The sequence below is a fragment of the Palaemon carinicauda genome, chromosome 19, assembly GCF_036898095.1.
Source record: "Palaemon carinicauda isolate YSFRI2023 chromosome 19, ASM3689809v2, whole genome shotgun sequence".
NCBI lineage: Eukaryota > Metazoa > Arthropoda > Malacostraca > Decapoda > Palaemonidae > Palaemon > Palaemon carinicauda.
Window position 1 is genome coordinate 29,878,990 of NC_090743.1, and position 27,500 is coordinate 29,906,489.

General features: G+C 36.6%; 1 protein-coding gene and 1 long non-coding RNA gene across 2 annotated transcripts in view; one reads left to right on the forward strand and one right to left on the reverse strand.

Moving 5' to 3' along the window:
- Positions 1–25,933, forward strand: part of LOC137658551 (uncharacterized) — a 280,499-nt gene extending 254,566 nt beyond the window's left edge. The window contains exon 2 of the mRNA XM_068393437.1: positions 22,586–25,933. Coding sequence (XP_068249538.1) covers positions 22,586–22,822 — 237 coding nt within the window. The 3' untranslated portion in view covers positions 22,823–25,933. The remainder of the gene's footprint in view (positions 1–22,585) is intronic.
- LOC137658552 (uncharacterized) overlaps positions 1–27,500 on the reverse strand; it is a 108,796-nt gene that overhangs the window by 27,221 nt on the left and 54,075 nt on the right. The window lies entirely within an intron of this gene.

The following is a 27,500-nucleotide window of genomic DNA, read 5'->3' on the forward strand; positions in this document are numbered from 1 at the left end:
TAGCTTAATTAACATGGAAATGTTGGCAATCACTGAATTGTTAGAGAAGTAATCCCTTATTAAATACAAGCTTAGTGGCGTCTCTATGGATTTAATTGTCGTAGCTAGCTCTAGCTCTATCGAAACTCACAGGCTCTGCTTTATCATCGTGCCATGTATTTTTCCCAAATTTTTGGAACTATGAAATATTACTGTTGTTTTGAAAAGTTTATTCAGAAAACAACATTGTTTCATGTTGATAATTTACCCGTTTTTAGTAGGTCTGCATAAAACTACTAAAGGATTTTATCGACCTCAAATAGGAATTTGTCAAATGATTGTCAAAGCCTAGGAATAACTAGCATCGTTTCATTATTGAACTATTTTTTCTGGTTTATGTTCTTTTTAACGAATTCGATGTTGATTTTCGTTACATAAGGTTATCGAGTTTAAAAGAAACTGAATAATGAATTACAAACCCCATCTTAAACTCGTTTTCCTTAAAGAAAATTGAAGTGCAAACCCTATTCTAACACTTTCCTTAGTCAAATCTATTCTTGGGCACCGATCCTATGACCCTTAACACCCTAACCGTATAAAAATATTGGTTAAAAAGGAACCACGCAATGCGTTTAAGAACTTGTTACATGATTGGGCAAAGGAGGTGAGGTCTCAAATAGGGATTTAGTCACCACCCAAAGATGACAGTGTTTATAGCTAGCATTATTGAGATTATGAAGACAAAATTTTCGCTCAATTAAAATTGGTTTATAAAGCGGAGAACAAACCCCATTCAAAAACCCAAGAGATGTTCAACTAAAGTAAACTAAAATATTTCATACAAATTCTCACCATGAGATTAGCAAAGAACCTACGTCCTTCAATTACACAGAATTTTTGACAACTAATCGATACTGGAGGTTGCACACTGGTTTAAAGCAAAATATTAACTATCGAAGGAAAAAATACTAAAGCACACGATATGACAAGAATATATGTGGCAATACAATATTGAAATTAATCTTCATATATTACACTAATACAAAGGTACTCTTGTGCACACATATACGAAATAAGGAATGCATAAACAAATGCCTGTTTTGTTTCATGCGCAATTTCATATAGTTACGAACGTACGTATGAATTAATGTCTGTGCATTATACCTGCATCCATGCAATAGCTTGTAGTGAGAGAGAGAGAGAGAGAGAGAGAGAGAGAGAGAGAGAGAGAGAAAAAAAAAAAACAGGTGGCCAAGTTTAAACTTAGACCTGCACACGACCTCGCCAAACCTCTGCTAATTTCCATGATAACAACACTCGGTTGCTTGGAAAGAAATTTGCTAAGTTTATTTTTAGTATTTTAGGGGTGAGCGTTTTCAGTAACGCTATATTTACCCTTTTAACCTCTGCTAATTCAACACATACAGCACGCAGTGAATATTGTGGAAAAATAGTATAGACGCTTCAAGACTTGTTAGTCAGTAATCGTACTTAGCATCTAAACGAACAATATTAATAAATATGGTACACTAACAGTAGACATGATGAATAGATTACCTAGATTACCTTAGAAACAAATACTTAAACAAAATATTTTCCCTTTCAGTTTCCCTGTATTAACATGTATAACTATCAAATTTTCCCATTTACTCCCGTTCTCGAAGAGATATTGAATCTGTAAAAGAAAAAATAGTAATAAAGCTATATAAATTCGTATTTTTTCTTAAATGATTACTAACTATAATGTCGCATAAAGAGACCAAACATGTGTTCATTTGACAGAGACCATGCCCCATTCCATGCAATTTAGGGCAACATACAATATTTAAAGTGTGTTTTACGTTTATCATATTTGATAAGCATAAAACTGATGTAAACGTTGACGTTACTGTGAACTTACTTCGCTTTTTATACGAGACCTGGTATTAAATAGGATTGTGGTAGCCTACTTGGAACCGTCCTTGCCTGCCAATCTACCAAACTGGATTTGAGTCCCACTCAAGCTCGATAATTCCTTTTAGTGTGTGCAACCTCACCATCCTTGTGAGGTAAAGGGGGTAGAGACTTTAGATCTACCTGCCGAGTCATCGGCAGCTATTGACTGGCTCTCCCTGGCCCTAGTTTGGGTGGAGATGGGACTTTGGTCAGTCTCTAGACTGCATTGCCGCTGTCATTTGTTTCTTGCCATTCATGAGCCACCTTTAAAATGAACAAAGACAACCTAGGAATTGAATAAGAGTTGTAAGGTTATCAAATTCTGTCAAGTACCTCACTTTCATTAAACTTTCATATAGTCATACCGAGGTTGTAGATTTGAAATCTTATGGTGAGAGAGAGAGAGAGAGAGAGAGAGAGAGAGAGAGAGAGAGAGTGAGTGTGTGTTAATAGATATTTGTAAACCCACCCAAGCACCCTCCCATCCAATGATTAATTGCTTTCAAATAAAAAAGGGAACTGAAATAGAAAATTTCAACTCACGATACGCTTTGAAGCATGTAGCGCAATTTCCTCCTATTTTCATAATCATGGTGTCAGTCTCATTTTATAAAATTCTATTTACCACTTTTCTTTCATGGAACAAAACTTAATTGTCATGGAGGTTAGCACAGAGATTTAGCGAGCCATTTTTATGTAAAGGTTTATGTTGGAATTAACACTCCTCTCTCTCTCTCTCTCTCTCTCTCTCTCTCTCTCTCTCTCTCCATGATCGTATCTATATGAAAAACATGACATTAAATGCACATTCCCCAATATATTTTCATGTATAAAAATATTACGCATACATAAACATGCTTGTTTGTACGCATACATAAACATGCTTGTTTGTACATATACGTATATACACAACATACAAGAAATTAAATTACAAAACAAGATGTTATTGAGTGAGAGAGGATATTAAGAGTGAATACGGGGTGTATGTGACCTTCGATTTTGCGACGTTATTAGGATGAATATGGAGGGCCCATGATGTAAGAGCTAAATTAATTACAACGTTATGGATGAAGCGCAAGGTTTTTTTTTTATGTTTGATAAAGGAAATTTCGAGTATGAAATAAATAGATTGATAAGAAATTTACATTATTAAAGACTCAAAGTAAAGCGCAATTAATTCCGAATGGTGTAAAACAAAAAGAATACCAAAACTGTCGTTTACATATATACTACTGCTACAGAGTTATTGGGTTCTTTGACTGGCCAGACAGTACTACATTGGATCCCTCTCCCTGGTTACGACTCATTTTGTCTGTGCCTGCACATACATTGATAAGTCTGGCCTATTCATTCGACATTCTTCTCTGTCCTCACTTGACAACACTGAGGTTACCAAACAATTGCACTGTAATTCTTCATTGGCTACTTTCCCCTTGGTAAGGAAGGGTAGAAGAGACTCTTTAGCTATGGTAAGCAGCTCATCTAAGAGATCGACACTCCAAAATTAAACCATTGTTCTCTGGTCTTGGGTAGTGCCATCCTCTGTACCATGGTCTTCCACTGTCTTCGGTTAGAGTTCTCTTGCCTGAGAGTACACTCGGACGCACTTTTTTATCTCATTTCTCTAGCTCTTGTTTTTTTATTATTTTTTGTTTTAGTTTTTAGTTTATATTCGAAAGATCTATTTCAATGTTGTTACTGTTCTTAAAATATTTTATTTGGATTATTCATTACTTCTCTTGTAGTTTATTTCCTGGTTTCCTTTCCCCATTGGGCTATTTTTCCCTTTTGGAGCACTTGGGCTTATAGCATCCTACTAATCCAACTAGGGTTGTAGCTTATCAAGTATTAATAATAATAATAATAATAGCATAGAATTTTACAGGACGCATTTATTTGATTGGACGACATTTTAAACAACGGCAGATGTAACAACAAAATTACCTGTCCTATTCTCTGTAGCATCAGTTTCTGCCCTCTTCCAATGATGAAAAATGGTTTCCTTGAACTATAAAACCTTTTTAAATGCTGTCAAAATAAGCTCAAAGTTCTCAATTTCCACGCCAGTCATAACCGCATTGGGCAATTTTTTAGCCTTATGGCTTGGGTAATCCAATATAACCTAAATAAAAGCCATATGACTTGAGACTTTTCTTGATCCTTGAAATACAGTACCCCTTTGTTAAATAAAACTATCACTATCTGGAAAAAAATATGTATTGTAATTTTTCAAGTGGCTTCCAACAGCTTGGGAAAATACACTTTATAATGAAGGTACTCCCCCACCCTTATCATTTATTTCTTAGCTACCCCCCCCTCCTCAAACCATCCATTTATTGTGTCAGTGAGTGACATCTGGCGATGTACTTTTAATTAAGAGAAAGGTTTTCTTCAGACCCGTTACCATCCTGGACGGCATTACTCGCACCACCCCCATCCCCCAACACTCCACATATAAAATAACCTTTTTAAGTTTACATAATTTCTTAATGATATCCATTTTGAGAAATACTGCAATATTTAGTTTATCTTGTGTCCTGAATAGCCATTCATGGCCAACTTCAATAAATGAAAGGGCCTTTTATCCTGGGAGGGTCATTCATATGTTCTTAGGAGGATAAAGAAGTCATTCACGATACAGAAAAGAGATTTTCACTGAAGGTAACAGATTTGAAAGTTACTGGTCGAGGAAAAAAGTTAAACCCAGAAGAAAAGTGGTGCGTATATTTATCTCAAAAGATCTGAAGAGTAAATTTACAGTAAGAATGAAAATCCCCTGGAATTTTCAACCAAGCAAGGTTTGAACAAAATCAGTTCGGAGTTTGACACTTATCTCTGGAGATATGGATTAAAGTTACTGTTCTGTTCAGACAAATGGTTCATAAATACAAAAAAGCATAAACCCTTCCTTTTGACATTAATTGATTTCTCTTTAACTTAGGCCTGCTGGATTAGATTATATCAAAATCTTGACCCCCACCGAGTCTTGCGAACAAATTTTTATTTGGTTTAGATGTCATTCTACCTGAAATATGTGTTAAGCGAAGACTTCAATAAAAATTTAAATCATTACCTTCATCATTCCAAGGCGTTACATACTGACATATAACAGAAATATGTATTAGACGAAGACTTGAAATTATTAGCTTTATCATTCAAAATGCATTGCCATATTCATACGTAGAAACCCCATGGAAATTTAAAGGTGTACATTAAAGAAAAAAAATAATAATCACAAATCTCGTTAACAAACAAAAAATTCAATACTGCAACTATGTATTAGATTTGCTACGAACATCTGCAACTATTTTTAAACCATGAATCATAAAAGCAGACTTCATCCCCTTTAAATAATCTTTAAGATAAAAAGGCAGTGTGTCATGACCTTTGTAAAATATTACGTCAAATAATAAATCATCAGTATTTATTTGTCAACAAAGAACAAACACCGTTGCAAAGATACGTAAATTGTATCTAATGGCACTTCTAATCCTAGGTAGTATTTTGATTGCACTTCTACTAAGGAATATTTTTTATTATCTTCTTGATAAACCTTATGTGTAGGCCGGTGGACAGGCAAATTTAATAACCTAATTATAAACTGCCTTGTAACTAAAAAAAAAAAATAAAAAAAAAATAAAAAAACAGAAAAGGAGGAAAGAATAAAAAGTGGGGAAGGCTTCACAGCCAAGAACATCCAGTTTCGTTTCCCGTGAAGAGCGAGTTGTTATGTATCAAGGCAACACGTAAACAAAGTGGCCAGAGGTGTGAAAACAAAAAGAAGCCCTTAATGCGTGCTCATAAACAGGGAGGGAAACGGCTAAAGTAGCCATTTCAATGCAAGGATTTTCCGAGCGAACGTCAAATGTTCCTGACTTGGCCATGGGGAGGGTGAACCTGTAGATATATTTATCCCAGCAATGCATACAAAAGAGGGCTGGAGAAGGGAAATGAGAGAGAGCAGGTGGAAAGAAATAAAGGAGATACAAAGGAAATAGGAGAAATTGAGACGGGTGACAGCGAAGCTCTCGCTCCGAACATTAAAGATGAGTTATGCTATCCTCTACCGCTGCTCGACACGTAACTAAGGACCATTTTCGGGTAGTTTCCAAGGCGTCCAGCAGCCTTAACGTTCGCGCGAGCCAAGTCATGAAAAAAGCCCTTGGCAATCGACGCCTTTCTGATAACATTTGCGATTTCACTCAAGTGCCGTTCTGCTTTCTACTGAGGTTTAGGTTTCACGGGAATGATTGTAGACAAATATGATTGCGTAATGAAATGAAAATTATAATCATGTTGTATACGGCGTCACATTTATATGAAGAAAGTACTTCACAACAGAATACGGTGATATATCAAACTATTCCTGTTTTTGTTGGATCCTTTTATGAAGGCTTAGATGTCATTTTATAAATCTTCCTTATTTACATGTTTGTGTTCGATATCTTTATATGGAGGGTGAGAGTACCATCTTAAAAGATCGGACTTAATGTCTACACTTCCTTATTTATCTAATTATTACTTCGTGGCTTATTCTGCTCTTCCATAATAATAAACAAAATGTAATATAATTCCTACTATAAAATAACAGCAAATCAACGCCATTTTTATAAAAAAATGACTAAAGGGTAAAATTTCATATCCGATAAATAAACGAAGTTTTTTTTAACCCAAATGAAAACTAAAATGATACACAGGCAATTAGAAAATATTCAAGTTTGCTGCTGGGTGAGGTACAGAAGAGAAGTTAGCTGTAAGATAAAGTAATGGATAGGATATAAAATTCCTCCAGACCAGATGATTGGAATAGATACCAATTTGCTGCTTGTTAAAGCAAAGGAAAAATGCCAGTTTGTCTCTGCATGAATGACTAGAAAAGATGTAATTTTCCACGGATAAACCCCTGGAAAAGATGCGAGTTTGCTGCTAGATAAAATACTGGAAAAGATGGGAGATTTCTGCTAGATAAAATACTGAAAAAGATACGAGTTTGCTTCTAGGTAAAATACTAGAAAAGATGCGAGATTTCCTCCCGGATAAAACATTAAAAAAGATGCGAGTTTGCTGCTAGATAAAATACGAAAAAAGATAAGGGTTTGCTGCTAGGTCAAACACTGGAAAAGATGCGAGTTTTCCACCTGGATAAAACATTGAAAAAGATGCAAGTTTGCTGCTAGATAAAATACTGAAGCAGATCCGAGTTTGCTGCTGAATAAAATACTGAAAAAGATAAGGGTTTGCTGCTAGGTCAAACACTGGAAAAGATGCGAGTTTTCCACCCGGATAAAACATTGAAAAAGATGCGAGTTTGCTGTTAGATAAAATACTGGTGAAGATAGTAATTTCTTATAGAATATATAACCAAAAACAATCGCACATCTGCATAAGAAAAGGTTACCTAATATCTCCCAGTGATTAAATGAGATCGAAACTTGAGAAATTATGCTAATTTTCCCATAATACAAAAATGCTAAGGCAATTTTCCCATATTACAAGACTTGAAATAAAGTGTATTCTTGTGTTAAGCTAAAGGCCAATACAGATTCAAAAGTAAACAATAGTCCTCGGTAGCCCAAGTTTCCCGTGATCGGCTGAACGCGATATTGTAACTAAAATAAAAACAGGTCGAGTTCCCATTCATTTAAGCAGGATGGTGAGAGCTATCATTATAGACCGTCTCTAATAAGATCATAAATACAGAAGTCATTACATCAAAGGTCACGTTGCCTACCTTTGCAAGAGCAACCGGTCTATTAAAATGTACGATAGAAATGTTCTTAATAAGGCATCAACATCAGAGAATCTTAATTATAAAAGTACCCTAGTCTATTTCTTTACCAACATCCTTAATATGATAGTGCACTACGTTAAACTGAATCTAAATTGCTATCATATACTAGTGTAAGCGACCCGTCAAAAATGACGGCTAAATAGTTGGATGGATATGCACACGGAGTCAACCCTCCCCCTTTCCTAACTACAACACGCTAGTTTGGACAACTTGTGGGAGATTGTTATTTTCTGAGTGGTTGTGACAGGAATTTATTTATATATATATATATATATATATATATGGATAGATAACTAGATAGATATATATATAGATATAGATGAGAGAGAGAGAGAGAGATCACCAAACAATCTATTTTTATTACTTTTTCCCACTAAAACAAAACCAAATTAATTTCAGAGCCTTAAATCATTTCCCCGAGAGAACTACTTCAGTACCCAATTGTTGGAAATGCCACCCACGTCCTCGATAAAATCTATATTGCTCGCGATGGGACCCAAACATAGCAGTTAGGAACAGACCCCGTTGAAGGTCCAGCGTTCAAGTTCTCTTATTCCAGACCCGGTTATGACGTGGCCCAAGGTTTGGGAGATGAATACTATTCATCCTAACGCTCTTGCGCGCACTGGGAATAGTCTATTGTGCTTCCCACTTCCCCATGGGAATGAGAATACTGCCCTAGTCCTTGTGTTCAAACTCTTCAAGTAGGTGTCTGTTAGAGAGAGAGAGAGAGAGAGAGAGAGAGAGAGAGAGAGAGAGAGAGAGAGAGAGAGAGAGAGAGAGAGATACATATACACATACATACATTATATATATATATATATATATATATATATATATATATATATATATATATATATATATATATATATATATATATATATATATATATAGGTGTCTGTTGAGAGAGAGAGAGAGAGAGAGAGAGAGAGAGAGAGAGAGAGAGATACATATACACATACATACATTATATATATATATATATATATATATATATATATTATATATATATATATATATATATATATCTTTTGATTAAAAAGTGCAGTAGGCCTGGTTACCTACCATATATGAGGGTTCGTGTATTTATATCACACTAATCCGTTTTCATTCCATTTGTATGATTTTATCTTTGAATTTATAAGTGTTTTTTTTATATATATTTGTGACTTATCTTCTGCCAATAAAAATTGAAGCTTTATTTAATAGAAAAAATTGAAGCTTTATTTAATAGATAAAGCATCACTAGCTACATTATAAATAGTTTTATTTAATAGATAAAGCATCACTAGCTACATATTTTAATAGCATCTTTACAACTTCTTTTTTCTACATGCATGCTTTATCTATTTGGGCGATTAATTAGTTAGGCGTTTTATGTTTTAAAATAACTTGAAAGTATATCAACGAAGATTATCAAAGTAAAAACCATGTTTTTCAAGTAATTTGTATTTTTCCAAACTGTAAAAACCTAGGTCCTTTAATATGAGAAGGGTTCCTCTCATTTATTCTTCTAGGTTAGAACAGTCTTAAAGAATTATATTTTGCAAAATTGTAGTATTTACTAGTGGCTATCAGCCCCGATTATCGGACAGTCAGCACTCAAAAGCTTAGTAGTTAGGAAAATTGACTCGTTTACATTTTTTCATTTATTCCTACAGTATAAGAATACAAACCATTGTCCTATATGAGACTTATCCATAAGAGGGAGGAAGTCCCTTAAATTTATCTGAATTTGCCAAGGCACCTGGTCCTGTAGGGAGTAGAAGTGATAACTTCTGTAAACCACCTAACAATCTGGCCGCATCTTAGGTTAAGTCCATACCAGGTGACTGGTTGAGTCATGGAAGAACATATAATCATGAAACAGAAATGTTGTCGTGAATGTTTGGTCACAGTGAAAAATGGGTTTGCATACATTCTACCCTTGTCTAGGAGGATGGGAGAGATCCAGCACATAATGTCAGAACTTTCACCCTCAAGGGAGGAAGGCCAGTTATTCTACCTTTCATTCTAGACTTCCGTCGTGACCGCTGTTTTGGGCAATTAGGGGGGTAGGATTAAGGAGCTATGACTGGACGAAGGGTAAAAGTATGCAAGGACCTGTTTGCATCCTCCTGATAGATAGTGGGCAGTAAAAGTTGTCCAGCGTTTTTAGTTTCCTGCCTTCAAGACTTTCGCCACTGAATGTTATGGTGGGTCCAATACCCACACTTTCATGAGCTCGAGCCTGGCATGGTCCTTCCATCCTCTCAGTGGTCTCACAAAGCCAGAATGAAAGTGTTCTTGAATATATTTTTTACCCTTCCAGTCCTGAGAAAGTGGTGCTTCGTCCTGAAGCTTTGATTTTTCTTTAGCTATCTTCGTAGTGCTCACGTGGAACAGAGAAGCATCCTGCTTGTTTGCTTCTTGTAGAGAAGAGATAAAGAAGGACTAATCTGGAGACACTTGTGTAGGATAAGTTTATCCAACCACGATAGATGTCTCAGAAGACGCTGTCACTATCAAGACAGAAGTTCTTGATTGTGCAAGAATGAGGGCATTGCCTACTCGAGTCTGCTGATATGATCTTTTGATGGGAAGATTCACTGCTACCATGTCTGTCAGAATACTCAACTATTCTATCCTCTTCTAGGGTGTGAGACTACTTTTCCCCCAATGATCAAAATCCACAGATTGTGGCATAAGTTAAGAAGTTGGTATCGATCCTGAAGCAACTGCCTCATGTAGGAGGACAGATTGTCAAGATACTGCAAGAGGTGAATCTCTTTCAAGTGGGCCAGACGAGCGAGAACTCTTGGGGGAACAGCACAGCAGCTGTACCCCCAACAGAAGGGAAGGAGGAAAAGGGGAAAGGCCCGTCATGTTACCGCTCATTCTAAACAACTGCTATCCTATGAGTAGCTACCACCGGACCCAAAAGTAAAGGTATCGATGAACTTATGGGTATACTCCCAAAGTTAGGTTTTATGGCATTTCCTAACGCCTCCCTTAAGACCTGCACCACTTAAAAGTTCTTCATAAATGCTAGGATAGATCCAATACCCCTGACTTTGTGAGTTCAACCTTCAATACCTTTGCTGGTTGTAAGGTACCCACGTTGGATGGACTTGCCAAGGTCTTGGTTATCCTCTTTACCCTTCCAATGCTGAGAAAGCCTCTCGTGCTCCAGCCTGAGTCTCTGAGGTCTCTTTAGATAGTATTGTAGTAGCCACACATGGTAGAGAAGCAAGTCAGCAGGATCCCTGCTCGTTGCTTCTTGTGGAGATGAGATAGAGAAGAACTCTAATCTGGAGTTGTGAATGGGTGGGCTATGTGACTTGGCCACAAACACTGGAACAAAGGTGAAACAGACTTTTTTTCTATTTCTTCAGAATGACTGGTGACATTTGAAATGCCATGAAACTTGCCTACTCACTTTGCCGAGACTAGAGCAATAACATGGCCTGCAGATTCAGGTCTTTACCTGACACCCGTTTCAAGGCCTCGCTTGGAGATGGCATGAGAAACTTGAACACTCGACTGATATCTCATTAGAGTGGCTGAAGTTCCCAAGGAGAGCAAGATTTTGAAGCGTCACATGTGCATAAACAATTTTTCGAAAAGGAGAATTCTTTGCCCTTAATGTCTGAAAACCGGCTCAAGGCAGATTAATAGCCTTTCATAACAGAAATTGAGAGGAGATTCTCTCAATGAGGGAAGCTGAGAATATGTGCAATTGGTTGTTGAGAGGCTTTAAATAAAGAAGCAAGCCCTTCAGCCCACTTCCCAAGGTAGATACCTACAGAGGACCTTTTGCTCGGAGGAGATGCTAGATAGTCGCCAACTATGAATTGCAAGGGACTCTTTTGTGTTTCCACTGAATGTGGGGCTGACAGAAGAAGGTGGGCAATAGATGAAGTTCTCCCAGTACCTCAACTAGGAGCATCAACAGATCTGACTGCCATTTGGGAGGAACCAGGTTCATCCTGAAACCTGATACCATTCACAGTCTTTTGAGTAATCAGTGAATCAGAAGGCAGAAACATGTACACTTCCAGGTTGTCATGGGTGTTGGAAGTCATCTTTTAACTCCAACTACAGGTCTGGAACTGAAGAGCAGAGCATTGAGTTTCATGTTCAACTCTGCGGCAAACAAGTTGATCGATGGTAATCCCAAAGAGCAAGAAGCCTAACTCCCCACGTAGGGACCATTCCAACTGTACAACTTGCCCCTGGTGACTTAGTTTCTGATAACTCTACAGGCATGTCCACTGCCCAAATGTTCACTGTTTTGCCAACTTTCAAAGGGACAGTGTGTCGTCTTAATTGTTGACGTAAGCTACAAGAGTGTTGTTGTTGGTTATCAATTATATCACTTGCCCTATCTAACTCTTGGAAAGCCTGCAATGCTTTAGTAGTACTGCTTGCATTTCCAACAGGTTGATATGCAGGTGCTTTTCTGCCATGGACCGCAGACACTGCATTGAGGCAGTCTGGTTCCTTGGGTGTAAACCCCATCCCTCCTAGGATGTGTCTGTCATCAGCAGCATTTCTGAAGGAGGAGAATCAAATGGAGCTCCCCGGACAAGGTTTTCATCATCTAGTCAGACCAGGTTGCCCCAAACTTCCCATTCCACTGCAAAATTGCCAATTGCTGACACTTCACCAACCACTAAAGCTTACCTTCTTCCACTTTCCATTGTCATCTCCACATCCTTCTATAGGAAAAGGGCAGCAGTCTCGCATACTGGGGCATTATTTTAGGACATTTTCACTTCTCAAACTTGTCTGGCAAAACAGGATGCGAATGTATCCTTCCTCTTCAGGACTCAGTTGGCCCACTGGTTTGCTGACTGGTGCACCTAGGTAACAGCCCTCGCACTTTAAATAACCAAATTCGTGTACTCCCGCATCTCAGGATTTACCAAATCTTGGGACAGCAAAATAGGTGACTACCTTGGACCAGTATTCAATCCAGGAGGACGTCTGGAGGCTAGCCATTGAAAAGGCTTCCATGGCAGCAAACGAGGTGCTTTCATACTTGCACACCTGACTTCAATCAAGGATTCAGGGGATGGCAATGATGACATTGAGGGAAGAGAGGTCACACTATTCTCCCCAAAAGCAGGCGAGAAGAAATCGATGTGCGTCTTGTACTCTGTCTCCACAGGTGGAGGAGATGGGGGAAGGAGTCAGCCAGCAATTTCAAGAGCTTCTTTTTGCAGATGGAACACCAACAATGCTCAAGGAAGGCCACAACTTTCAAAGGTCCTGGTTCTTGCTAACATTGCTATCGGTGAGCACAACATAGGGCAAACTTTGAAGGAAAGGCAATACTTTTTATTCCTCGGAGGCAAGCCCCGAGCGCAAACCTGGGTCTCATCTCTTCTCAGGAATTCCTCCAAGGGACCCAGCCCTAGGGAAATCCGGAGGAACAATAATTCGGAAAGGAAGGAAAAAAAAGAAGCTAAAGTTTCTTAAGCATCTGCTCGAGTATTGCCACGTCAGAAGTCGAAGAATCGCTCGTCTTGAAAACTCCACCCACTGAAGAGGAGGCAATGACCTAATCTCATTGCTAGGTAAAATGACTGCAAACAATCATTCCACCCCTGCAAAACATACACACATATGATAAGGACCCACTGCAACTTTGTTCATAAACCTGCTACATTTTCTTCCAAGTTTACCTAGACATCAGCATATCTGTTTGTGAGGTACCTATCACAAACACATGACTGCAAAGAAAAAGCCAAAAGTTATGAAAACAAAAGTGATTGCATAGTTGATTGGGATAGTTGGAGCTCAATCTCTATCAACCAGTAACTACTAATGCCTCGCCAAAAGTTAAATGGCTATTCCAGCGGAGCTGAAATCATACTGGTATTGAAAGAGTGATTTATATTAAGTATTGGAACAAATATGCATATGTCAACCGAGAAATAGCGGTCTAGTAAAAAAAGTAGAATTTTAAACAAAGCATATTTTAATCGTGTAAATCTATAAATACACCCCCCCCCCTCTCTCTCTCTCTCTCTCTCTCTCTCTCTCTCTCTCTCTCTCTCTCTCTCTCTCTCTCTCAAAAACTTGGCCTTTACGAGTTTACACTTTATTAACCAAGAGTAAGTTACTTCCACATATTTCAGTTCCAAATCAACGAAAATTTAGTCAAAATGCTGTAAAAGTTGCATGTCGCTCTCACTCCAAGTGGTATTCAATCCTCACAATTTTCTTTCAAAACCATTAATTCACACTTTCTCTTGCCTTTCACTAACTCAAAATGCTTCTTCTAATCACAGCCTTATAATTTGTTTTACATCCCCAAATGAAATTCTGCTATACTCATTCGCAATACACTGAGGAATTCGTTACTCCTAATAAATCTTAATGTCACTCATATCACCTTCCCCCTCGAGTAAATGATGATCCATGTCAGCCATTCAGTCACGCAAGTTCCATTATGCTACAGTACCCATCAGGTTAGAACAGGATTACTTCAATTGAAATCCATTTTTTATAGAAACATTTAAATAAAAGCAAACATCCTTCAGGCGAGTTCTTTTAATAGACAACAAATATTATAAGGATTTTTTTTAGTCTTATATTACTTTCCCGCAGTTTTATTTTTCATCCAGGTTGTATGTAAATATAATTCTCTCATTTTCACATCCGGTTGATGACATATATTTCACTTATAAAATTTTCACACGTGGAAACGTCTTAGAGTGATATGTCTATAATCTTTATCAGAAATTCCTCTCTAAATACTTTCGTAGGTCATACCTTTGCTTATAATATTTCAAAATTAGAAATGGAGGTAAACTCCATATGCTTCTTTTGAGAATCCTACTAAAAGGCATATTTTTCTAATACAGCACAGGTTTTGCAAATGAACGTGATATAAAATTACCATATTTGGATGGCTTATCAAGTCTTAAATTTGCAATGCATTAAAATGAAAAACCAGTCTAATTAAAATTTTTATATTTTATACCGATACAATATAACCCAAAGCCTTTATGTATGAGCACTTGCGCGTGAATCCCTAGTAAACACTAATTATTCAAATCAAATACCAAAGCATTTTCAAACTTCAGCCTAAATTGAAAGTACTAATAATCAAAATTGTAGGAAACTTTGTGATTTTTTATTTGAATGACTAAATATACACAAACGAGAAACAACAGGAATAAACTAGCATAAATATTCTCCAGAATAACTCATGAAATGCCTCTCCTTGGAAAAATCCTCTTCCACAACTAGGCGAGGCTCGCTTTAGGTTCGTCTTAAACTCTCCAAATTCTTTTTGAAACTAAAATACTTTCGCCTCGCCCGAGATTCTGGTTCCTGCCAACCGCGACTGCCCTCGTGTGAAGACGAATCCGAAAACTTGAGAGCCGTATCCTTGAAAAGGATACTCGAGAATAAGCATTCATATTACAAGGACCAGCTGAATAGGCGCTTGACAAGCATCCGGATTTTCGAGCCAGTAATAATCCACCAGCAATTCGAGATTGTGGAATCTGCTGGTAATTCTAACGTCAGTTTTTTTTTTTTTTTTTTTTTTTTTTTTTTGGCGAGATCGTTGGGGAGAAACTACCTTGTGGATTTATTCATTTGGAATACATAGCACAGGGCAGGGACTAGGGAGGCTATTCGGTGCCTTGGGGCAACTGATAAGTAATGCCAACAGGGGACTACCTTGGAATTTTTTTCAAATACTTTTCGAAGGAGTTTGAGACATATTCGATTAGTTACTATCCTAAATCAACATTTAAAGAATCTTAGAAATTAACTTTAATTTAATTCCAAGTGAATTTTCGATAGATCATCAAAACAACCCAAAATGGAATAAGTGCATTGGAAGCGTTCAAGATACAGTGTACCTTTATCTAGAGAAGTTTCATAAATTAACTATTGTTTCAGCATTGGAAGAATTTCGTAACACGGGAGGCATCGGAAACTGGGGAACAATGTTGTAATAAGTGAACTTCTCACGTCCAAAGAATTTTATTAAAGGGGGAACTTCCACAGCTAATAACAAGAATGTGAAAGTAAACATTAGTTAAGAAATTATGGATGCTTTTTAATCAAATAATTTCCAGTAAGAGTCATTGAATATTTTAAAGATTTCCTCGAGTTTTGATCCCTATTATCTCCAATTCTAAATACAGGTGTTAATTAATTAATTCTCATATCACGAGACACTAACTTTTAATACCAAAATCCAACATTACACCTTCCACTATATCAAATGATAATATGCCAATACTATTGTTACTCTCGTACATACCTAATAAGCCTCTCCTTATTCAACTTTCAATTATAAATCTGGAACCACAACTTGACCCGATTTGTGTAATCTAATATATCTTGAGCGATTTTCCATTTTTCCTCAAACTCGGTTAGTTCCATGCCTATTCTGAATTGTTTACATTTTTACTTCTACTTACCACATTCTGAATTTTTTACACTTTTACTTACTCGGATTCATTTCTCAACTATTCTGAATTTTTAACACCTACTTACACGGACTTATTTCTCAACTATTCTGAATTTTTTAACTATTCTGAATTTTTCAACTTCTACTCGCAAAGATTTATTTCTCAACCATATGACTGAATTTTCTCAACTATTCTGAACTTTGTACACTTCTACTTGCACAGATTTATTTCTCAACCGTATGGCTGAATTTTCTCAACTATTCTGAATTTTTTACACTTCTACTTACACAGGTTTATTTCTCAACCATTCTGAATTTTCTACACTTTACTCAACAATTTATTTCTTCACCATTCTGATTTTTTTTTTCGAAACTTCTACTTAAAACACATTTATTTATCAACCATTCTGATTTCTTTACCTACTTGACACAGATTTATTGCTCAACCATTCTCAAATTTCTACACTTCTACTTAACACAGATTTATTTCTCTCTTCCATCTCTTTATTTCTCTCTTTCACCTCTTTATTTCTCTCTTCCACTTCCAAAAGACCTTTAAAGTACTAACTTCATCGACAAAAGACAGCATTTCCTTCAAACACCATATTTCCACACATCTTGAATTCTAGGATCCATTTGCTACAGAACCTTAAACTCTCCCTTTCTCCATTACTCCTAAAAATATTAGTTTATTTGCTTTCCCATTTTCTCTCATCATCCCTCTCTTTCTACATTCGCTTATGCATTATATATACATTATTTTATTATCCTACAATACGCACAGGCGTAATCCCCTATTGATGCAGCCATTTTATCCTCAATTTAGCCGAGACTATGAACAATTTATAAATGATCAAAGATAATCAATATTGACCTAACTCTACAACGTTGTATTACGATAACATTGCATCACAATTGATACGAACATACGAACGGACGAACATCAGTCATCTGCAAAGCTCATTCTTTGGACAAAACGCTTCATTTCTGCTGCATAATAGGAATATTTCCGTTAAGAATTGGAATTCTTTGGATATGTCCCTTTGTAAAACCAATACCCTGCGCTTCTCCTACCAGTCTCTCTCTCTCTCTCTCTCTCTCTCTCTCTCTCTCTCTCTCTCTCTCTCTCTCTCTCTCTCTCTCAACTAACTAGAAATGAGAGAATTCTTTCGTTCTTCTGATGAAATACTCAAGTCTGGAACTCTGTCCGCCTGCGTAATTATGTTCAACACTCGTTCTTAAAGGCCATTGAGGTTGTTAAAGAATATAATGTGTTCTCAGTTTGCTAAGCTTCGAGAGAGAAGTCTTTCTGAAAAGCCCTTTGTGCCCTTATAAAGAATGACCCTTTCTTAATAAGTAAAAGTCTAGTTGATTTCAGACATCGTTTAGCCTATATCTATTTGTTCCTTATGTTCATCATGAAAAATTGAAGAAAGTAATCAAATTGTAAAATTAATCTCGATACGAATGATGAAGTTTGAAAAATTATGTAATCATTTAAATGGTTTAACAATAATTCACTTAGAAAATAGAAAATCTGCTATGAGCTTCAATAAAGAGAATTTTCTAACTAAATATTTGTTCCATGCTTAACAATCTCAGTTATATAAAATCTCTCTCTCTCTCTCTCTCTCTCTCTCTCTCTCTCTCTCTCTCTCTCTCTCTCTCTCTCTCTCTCTCATCAAACAAAAGATTCCCAAGGTCCTTTAAAAAACACACTGTTCTCTTCATAAGTCTTCGCTTCAGACATGTTTTGAAATATTTCAAGAGCGCATCTTTCGTACGTCTTCTGTTTACCCACAGACGTCAGTCGTTTTGCACTGGAAACTACGTTTCAGTCAATCCATTGTCAACTTTCAATTCCTATTTGCAAAAAACATCAATTTGATTTTTTTCAAGACAAAAAAAAAATCTAAATCAAGGGCTTTGTCTACTGGAATCTTCCCTATATGATAAAGAGTTAGTGTGGTCATATATATAAAAATTCATATTTATTTCCGGTCAAGGTCATAGGCATTACCAGACGTACAACTACTCTGTCTCCCCATTATCATTATTATAGATGATGATGATGATGATTATTATTATTATTATACCTACAACAATAGTTGGTAAAGCAAGATGTATAAGCCCAAGGGCTCCAACAGCGAAAAATAGCCCAGTACGAAAGGAAACGAAAACATTACAAGAGAAGAATACAATAAAATATTTTGAGAACAGTAACATTAAATTAGATCTTTAATATATGGACTATAAAAAAATAAAAAAAAAAATAAGAGGAAAATAAATAAGATACAACAGCGTGCCCAAGTGTAACTTAGAGCAAGAGAACTCGAATCCAAGACAGTGGAAGGCCATGGTACAGAGGCTATAGCACTATCTAAGACTAGAGAACAATGGTTTGATTTTGGAGTGTCCTTCTCCTAAAACTGCTTACCATAACTAAAGAGTCTCTTCTACCCTTATCAAGAGGAAAGTGGCCACTGAACAATTAGTTCAGTAGTTAACCCCTTGAGTGAAGAATTGTTTGGTAATCTCAGTGTTGTCATGTGTATGATGACAGAGGAGAATGTGGAAAGAATATGCAGACTATTCAGTGTATGTGTAGGCAAAGACAGAATGTGCCGTAACCTGAGAGAGGTATCAAATGTAGTACTGTCTGGGCAGTCAAAGGACCCAATAACTCTCTCGTAGGGGGAAAAGGGTTACCCCGAGAAGTAGATCGGAAACCACAATCTGCCAAGAATTTCAGAAACTACCGTGTAGTGGTTATGGAAAGGTTGAACCTGTGTGCGTGCATATATATCGAAATATTTAGTCGTTATTTTTGACCGGTCGCTTATAAAAGATTTGTGGATTTGGATTATGTGGCTTTGAGTGATACTGAACTGGGGAGAATTTTTGTTGGGAGAATATAACGCTCTATCCATCATTAATGAGTTAACGCTGATGGTAGATAGATTTATTAGATTACATCTGAATTCACAATTGATATCAAATTGGAGGTTAAGGCTTAAAAGTAAGATGGGGAATATCATATTACAATAAACATATATTCCCTCAAACTCCAATATTCAAAGTAAAATTTGTTATAATCCCCAACTATCTCTCTTACAGAAGAAAACCACAAGGTGTTTCAAAATTCATGGATGAGAAAAGTTGTTAGAAAGAGCTACTGCCCACAATAAATACGTCGTTATATTGAAAATAAACTCAGAAGAGCAACCGCTGCAAGTGTAACAATATTAACTGACAAAGTGACATCCAGTTCAATGTCGTCACAGAAATTAAATGATGCAAAGACTATACCCCAAACCATGGTATAACCTAATTTAGTTATGCAAAATACGATGGATGGATAGAAAATCCAGACCTTCAGATCAGTGAGGGGCCATAAATCATTAAAGTATCACACTCATTCAAGGATTAGTCACATTTCACTGCCTTTAAATTTGTGCACCAAAGGGTACTGGATCAGAAATTAAATTTTCAATATCATTAAAACCGAGGGAAATTTAACCTTTACATATTGCCACTTAATCGTAAGTAAACTAGGGAATTTGTATGGGCAAGTTAAGAAGTAGTACAGAAACAAAACGTCGCCTATATTCTAACACTTTTGCTCCCAACTTTGCTGTTACGATATTGTTCTTGATTTCTATTTAGAAGATCAATATGACTTCAAAAGCTAAAGCCAAAGTCCCTTCAAGAAAATCCACGACTAACCATAAATACATACATATACCAAGACACTTCCTCCAATTTTTGGGGGTAGCCGACATCAAACAAATGAAAAAAAAAGGACCTTTCTTCTCTATTTTCCTCCCAGCCTGACAAGGGACTCAACCGAGTTCGGCCGGTACTGCTAGGGTGCCACAGCAACCCCCCCTCCCCCCCCGTTATCCACCACAGATCAAGCTTCATAACGCTGAATCCCCTACTGCTGCTACCTCCGCGGTCATCCAAGGCAACCGGAGATCGGAGGAAGCAGCAGGCCCTACCGGAACTGCGTCACAATTGTTCGCCATTCATTCCTATTTCTAGCACGCTCTCTTGCCTCTCTCACATCTATCCTCCTATCACACAGAGCTTTCTTCTCACTCCATTCGTCCACCCAAACCTTGGCCTTCCTCTTGTACTTCTCCCATCAACGCTTGCATTCATTCCCTTCTTTAGTAGACAGCAGTTTTCCATTCTCTTAACATGGTCAAACCACCTCAACACATTCATATTCACTCTAGCTGCTAACTCATTTCTTACACCCGTTCTCACCCTCACTACTTCGTTCCTAACCCTATCTACTCGAGATACACCAGCCATACTCCTCAGACACTTCATCTCAAATACATTCAATTTCTGAATCACTTTCTCATACAAAACTCCCTTTACATTCATGCCCCATCTTTACCACTTCCTTCACTGCCCCCAACACTTTGCATCCTTCTGACTTACATCTTCTTCCACTCCACCATTTGCTGCAACAACAGACCCCAAGTACTTAAACTGATCCACCTCAAGTAATTCTCCAATCAACATGACAATCAACCTCGCACCACCTTCCCTTCTCGTACATCTCATAACCTTACTCTTATCCACATTAACTCTCAACTTTCATCTCTCAGATACCCTTCCAAATTCTGTCACTAATCGGCCAAGGTTCTCTTCCGAGTCTGCAACCAGTATAGTATCATCCGCAAACAACAACTGATTTTCCTCCCTTTCATGATCATTCTCGTCTACCAGTTTCAATCCTCGTCCAAGCACTCGAACATTCACCTCTCTCGCCACTCCATCAACATACAAGTTAAACAACCATGGCAACAGGGCGAACAAAAAAAATTCCTTGAAAAAACTAACTTGGCTCTTGCAATATTCAATATTATCCTTGATTTATAGTTTGAAGATCAAGATGATTAGAATAGTTTCAGCCTCTCCAAGAAAATCCACGAATGACCAATAAATACACAAAATAAAAATAAAATTACCTTAACAAAACAGCTATTATATTCAATATTTGTCTTGATTTCTAGTCAGAAGATGATTAGAAAAGTTCAAGTCGCCAGACTAGGGACTCAGCCAAGTTTAGTTAGTAGTGCTAGGCACGATTCAGATATATCTGGACCATGGGGCTAGGGTACCACAGTCCACCCTCCCTCATTTTCCCCCACAAGTTAATCTTCATTTGCTGACGCACCTACTCCCGCTAGCTCAGCGGTCACGAAGGTGACCCGAGGAAGCAGTACGGCCTATCAGGGTCATTCATTCTATTCCTAGCACGCTCTTCTGCCTCTCTCAAATCTCTCCTGCCTATCATCTAGGGCTTGCTTCACTCCATCCATCCATGCAGATCTTGGCTTTCCTCTTGCATTTTCCCCCATGAACTTTTGCATTCATCACTTTCATTAGACAACCATTTTCTATCCTCTCTACGTGGCCAAACTACCTCAACACACTCGTGTCCACTACAGATATCAATTAATTTTTCACACCTGTTCCCACCCTCAATACTTCGGCCTAACCCTATCCAATCAAGATAAACTAGCCATACTCCTCAGACATTTCATCTCAAACACATTCAATTTCTGTCTCTCCATTTATCATTCCTCCACAACTCCGATCCATACATTACCATTGGTACGATAGCTTTCTCATAAAGAACTCTTTATATTCATCCCTAATCTTCTATTCTTTACCACTCTTTTCACTGTCCCCTACACTTCACATCTTTCATACACTCGCTGACGTACATTACATGTGCTTCCACTCCACCATTTGCAGCAACAATAGAACCAGCCCAAGTACTTAAACTGATCTACTTCCTCAAGCAACTGCATTCAACATGACATTCAATTTAGCACCACCCTCCCTTTTCGTACATCTCATAACCTTACTCTTACTCATAATAACTTGCTCTCACACACTTCCAAAATCTGTCAGTAATCAACACAGTTTTCTCAGAGTTTGCAACCAATACAGTATAACCCACAAACAACGACTGATTTTCCTCCCACTCATGTTCACTCTCATCTATAGGTTTCAATACCCGACCAAGCACCCGAGCATTCATCTCTCTTACAGCTCCATCAACAAATATTAAATAGCCCTCACGACATCACACACTCATTCCCTATCCTAACACATGCTTTACTACCTTTGTATAAACTCTACACTGCTTGCAACACCCTTCGACCAATTCCATGTAATCTCATTTTCCACGTCACTAAGTAACCATAAAAAAATAAATTATCTTAGAAAAACTAACTTTGTTATTGCAATATTCAATACTGTTCTCGTTTTCTAGTTGGTTAATGATAAGGAAAAAATAGTACCAAGAAAACCCATGAATAACCATAAATAAATAAAATCAAAATCATTACCTTAACAAATTACATTGAGCTAAAACTAACCGAACTAAAAACACCTGACAATATTAATAGCCAACTTTATCTCCCTTCCAGACCGAAGCTGCAGCCCGACTCACAGAGCTGGAACGCCTCCTGGACGAGCACGACCAGATCATCCGGGAGCTGAAGCGCTCAGAGAGCGACGGCGCCGGGATCAACTACGCCGGCGTGGCGTCAGCCCCGACGCCAGCGATGCCCCTTGACATCCTGCCCATCACCGTCACGCCCCCGACGACCTCCCGCACGGCACCCACATCCCCCTCTACATCCCAGCCCAGGAATTCACAGTAGCAAAGCTAAAAATTAATTTTAAAAGAAAGGTTTATTGTATAAAAGGAGGTTTTTCATTTTTGTTTTTAGATTTTTTCTTCTTTGTAGAATAATGGGATTCAATTCTCTTAAAACTTAACTTGAAAAGAGTTTCTTGTAAAAAATGAGGTTTTAATTTCTATGTTCTCAAGATTTGTTCTTTGTAGTGTAATGGGATATTTAATTCTCTAAACAGTAAGGATTGTGTATATTTGGACTATGTTTTATTTGTGTGTTGTATCATTTCTCTCTTCCAGAATTATCGTCAGTTTTTTTATTCGTTCAATTCAGTCTTGCTAAAAGTCATTTTCAGCTTCTTACTTAATCTTGAAAAGGAATGGTACGAATAAGTTGGCTGTCCAAGATTACATCAAATAAAGATGACACATTTAAGAACAGATTATATTCATGGATCCTTACAATATTTTTGTGTAAAAGAAATTATTATTCATTTTGAGAACTTTACACCCTATTTATCTTAACTTATTTTAGCAGTTTTTCAATTTCTAGTCTTTTTGTCTATATCAAAAGCTACTTTTTATGATATTTTAATCAAATATATTTATAGTAGATGAACTGTTTAAATTTTAAACTCACATTACGATGCTTATTGTATACCTTGGAAAAATAAAGTGGTAACTGTGATAGTTAACATCAAAAGATAAGATAATATGACGGGGGAACATCTCTATAAGAGCACTGTACTACCTGTGCCAAAAGCAAAAAGAAAGTGCTATGGTACTGCCCCTGTCCCAAGACTCCTCAAGGGGGGTTGATTGTACCAAGTGTCTCCTTACTAAGTACCAAGGGATCTCGGATGTTATTAACTGCCTATATAATATGGCTGAAGCACATCAAGTACTATACAACCAAAACAAAATTTAACACATACAGCTACCTTAATAAACATTAATACTCCGGAAATGTTTAGCTTGGTAAGCATAGTAGCTGATGTCTGAAATATATTCAACTATATTCACAATTTGTTTAATAAGGTCAGTAACATTAACTATTAATTTCTTCACTGACACTGATCTTAGTTAAAGGACTTTGGGGAGGAACTAGAGCTAAATTCTCCTATTCACGAAGAGCCACGACTTTCTCAAGTTAATTGACACTTATAGCACTTAAGCACATCGACGCAAATCTAGCACATTTATCGGCTCACAAGCACAGATATAGTATTGCCATAGATACTGCTTTGCACAGACACTTGCAATATATAAAAGCACCATCTTGATAGCTCTACACAAGCACAACATTGAGGCACAATCACACGTAGTTGAAGTAGAGAGAGCACAAGCACATATAACAACGCACAATTTAAATAACTCTTGAGCACCATTAGAAGAGGCACACACCATGACGCACTCAACAAGCACTTCTGCACTATCACAACTATAACTAGTTGAGCACTAATTTAAAACACCACAACTTAGATCTAATCCAAAGCACACTTCACCAAAGTTCGTATCTTAAAAGCACAGCATAATTGTAGAAGTACTGCAAACTTTACATTTTCTTATGCACCATCTGAAATAGTAGCAATTTTTGCAACCTTCTTAATATATTATCAAACTATTTACTCTTCAAATACTGCATTTCCCTTGCAATTCGCGTTCTATCTTTGGTTCGGATTTTACAAACTTACAAATTTGTGTAACGCCTGGATATATAAATGCTTGAAAAAAATATTTCGATTCACTGTCAGGCATCAAAATTATTTATAAATTTTAATTTGGGAAGAGCTAATCAAGTAGTTTTAATCTATTTACGTTACTTTTCAAAAGCATATTTCCTATTTTAAAAGAGTTCTACAGCAAGAAATTTCTATAACTAGAACATCAATTTAATACATTTATTTCAAGTATATTAATACATGACCTATATATTGACCACTTTATAATTGACTCTGTTCAATGTCTAAATATTTTATCAAGCAGTATCATTCCCTCTACAAAATACCTCTTCAGGCTTTACTGTAATAAATCACAACATAAAACATCAATACTACATGAAAAACTTATACCACTTACATCTATCCACATACACTTACACATTCAACTAAATGACCATCTTCTTCAACAATGTATTGGCATACTTAGCAACATAAACATGGAATATCTGTTGGCTTTCAAGTATTTATATAACTTTTAAGCATCTATCAATCAAATTATCTATATAACTTCTAAGTACCTATCAATCAAAGTATCTCTATAACTTCTAAGTACCTATTAATCAAATGAATCTCAAGTGATATTTACCTTTACCACAAGTTCTTTAATGCACGAGTAATGTAGCTACAGATATACGCACAGTATATCTTCATAAAGGCACTCTTGCACAAAAAAACCAGATTGGCATGAAGCACTCTTGCACACAACTCGCAAACTTAAAAAAAAAATGAAAGGGAGAGAGAATTGACATTCTGCACCGCTGCTGTCTCCGTATCTTTCGCTCGTCGCTGCATGCAGTCACTGATAGGCGGATCAGAGTTCAGCCGATGCACTTGCACAACATCATGCACTGAATTGCAATGATCTAAAGTTCTTTTGTTTCCAGTAAAGAAAGAAGCTAAATCTACTTTAACAGCGCCTGTATTCAACGTTACTTGGCAGATAGGCCACGCCCATATAATGGTCAAGTTGCCAACTTTACCCATACGATATTTTTAAACCAATAGCTCAAGCTAAACGATTTATCCAGACGAGATAATTGAACGGATGTAGTGGTCTTACAGAAAATTGATGACATTAATACTCGGAAACATACCCTTGTCAGTATAAGATATAGAATAACTAGAAATATCACTGGGCACCAGACAGCATAGACAATCAGTTCATTAGTATTACGAAGTGTTAGACATTAAACAATACAAAATTAACTTCTATCTTAGCTTCGAAACAAATGAACTATAGTTCCATCACTGCACTTGAAGCACACATGCACTTGCACCAAGAATAAAGAGAATGGAATCGTGAAGATGAGTGACAAAGAGTCTTCTATTCAGTAGCAAAATCAATGAAAATAATAGTATGCTACAATAGAATTAATAATGTAGATTAAAAAGAAATTTCAGAGCATAAAACCCCCCAACAAATTTTTTAAGAATACAAAACCAAAGTCCAAAGTCAGTGTAATAAAGTATTCCTAATTTATATCTACAAACTTATGTGTACACTAGAAACTTGGTTCATTTCCTGATATCATGATGCCATTTTATATAAATCAGAGTATTATAAAAAAAAAAAGTCAAGAAATCCCAGAAACCTTATCATGAGTCCTGCCCCCCCCCCCACCCCCCCCCCCCCCCAAAAAAATAGGCTGAAGATAATCGTTATATCATTGTACTGTAACATGTTTTACAACGGAGTAAACCACTAACATTCATATTTATAATAAGCATCGTCTATGAGACAAAGTAGGAAAAGCATTTGTAGTTCATAACATTTTCCCCTAAGGAACTTTTAACAGATATTTTGCTATTTTGCCCGTTAGCATTAAGATTTAGTATGATCAAGAACTGTCAGTTGCAAAACATTAATGGATTATTTAATTTCGTAATCACTTTCATATATATACAGTACTATCTAGCAATGAATATTTTCTGTGAGGTACTTTCGTGTAAACAAACTGTATTACATTAACGAGCCATTACCTCATCCTTTCGTTGATGGATGTTTTGAAACAGTCTCTGTAATGATTCAGTGCCAACAGAGGTCTTACAACCTGCCTCTAGAGAACGTATAGGTGTGTCTAACCATTCCGATTTTTTGTTCTGCCGTGGCTTCGACTGAATGATCTATATCTCGTATTGGTTTTGATTTGTACTATATTGCTTCAGCTACATAGTTATTTCGTTATAGGGTGTAGGGTTTGTATCTATTCATTCTGATGAACGGTGTGAAGGTTGTTGATCAGAAAGGCTGTGTGTTTGTTTGTGTATGTACTACTGACGTGTCTATGTTTTCAGATACTATTTGACATGAACGTCATTACTAAAATGTCATTAGAAGTGATGTTCGTGTATCTTCTCATGCTATGAAGCGTAGGATTCCTTTAGAGCTATATTCACTTTCTACATTTGTTATGCAATAACAAAGATGAACATATAGAACTTATTGCTCTTTTAAAAGTTACGTCTTACGGCTTTTCCTTTGTGTGAATGGCTGTCGGATACATGTTTTATCTCTGTGTATTGGCCTATCCTATTAAGCACTGCCCAATCGATACACAACCTTCACAATATATATATATATATATATATATATATATATATATATATATATATATATATATATATATATATATATATATATATATATATATATATATATATATATATATATTATACACCCAAGTATACTTTACTGTGTTGCATATGAAATATTTACGTTAGAGGTTCTGTAATACATAGCATGAAACTATGTATAATTATTAAAAGACTTTTGCCATTGCTGACGTAAACTGTACTTATTTATGTCTTCAAAAAAAAGAGATATGTTAAACTTATATAACAAATAGATATGAAAAAAAAATAATATTTACTATCAAGTATTTATGTAACTGTGATGGAATGAAAAAGTAAAACTATAAAATAAAACTAGATATTAATGGTATACCACTAGATGATCTAGCAATTGACAGAGGTTCGGTCCTA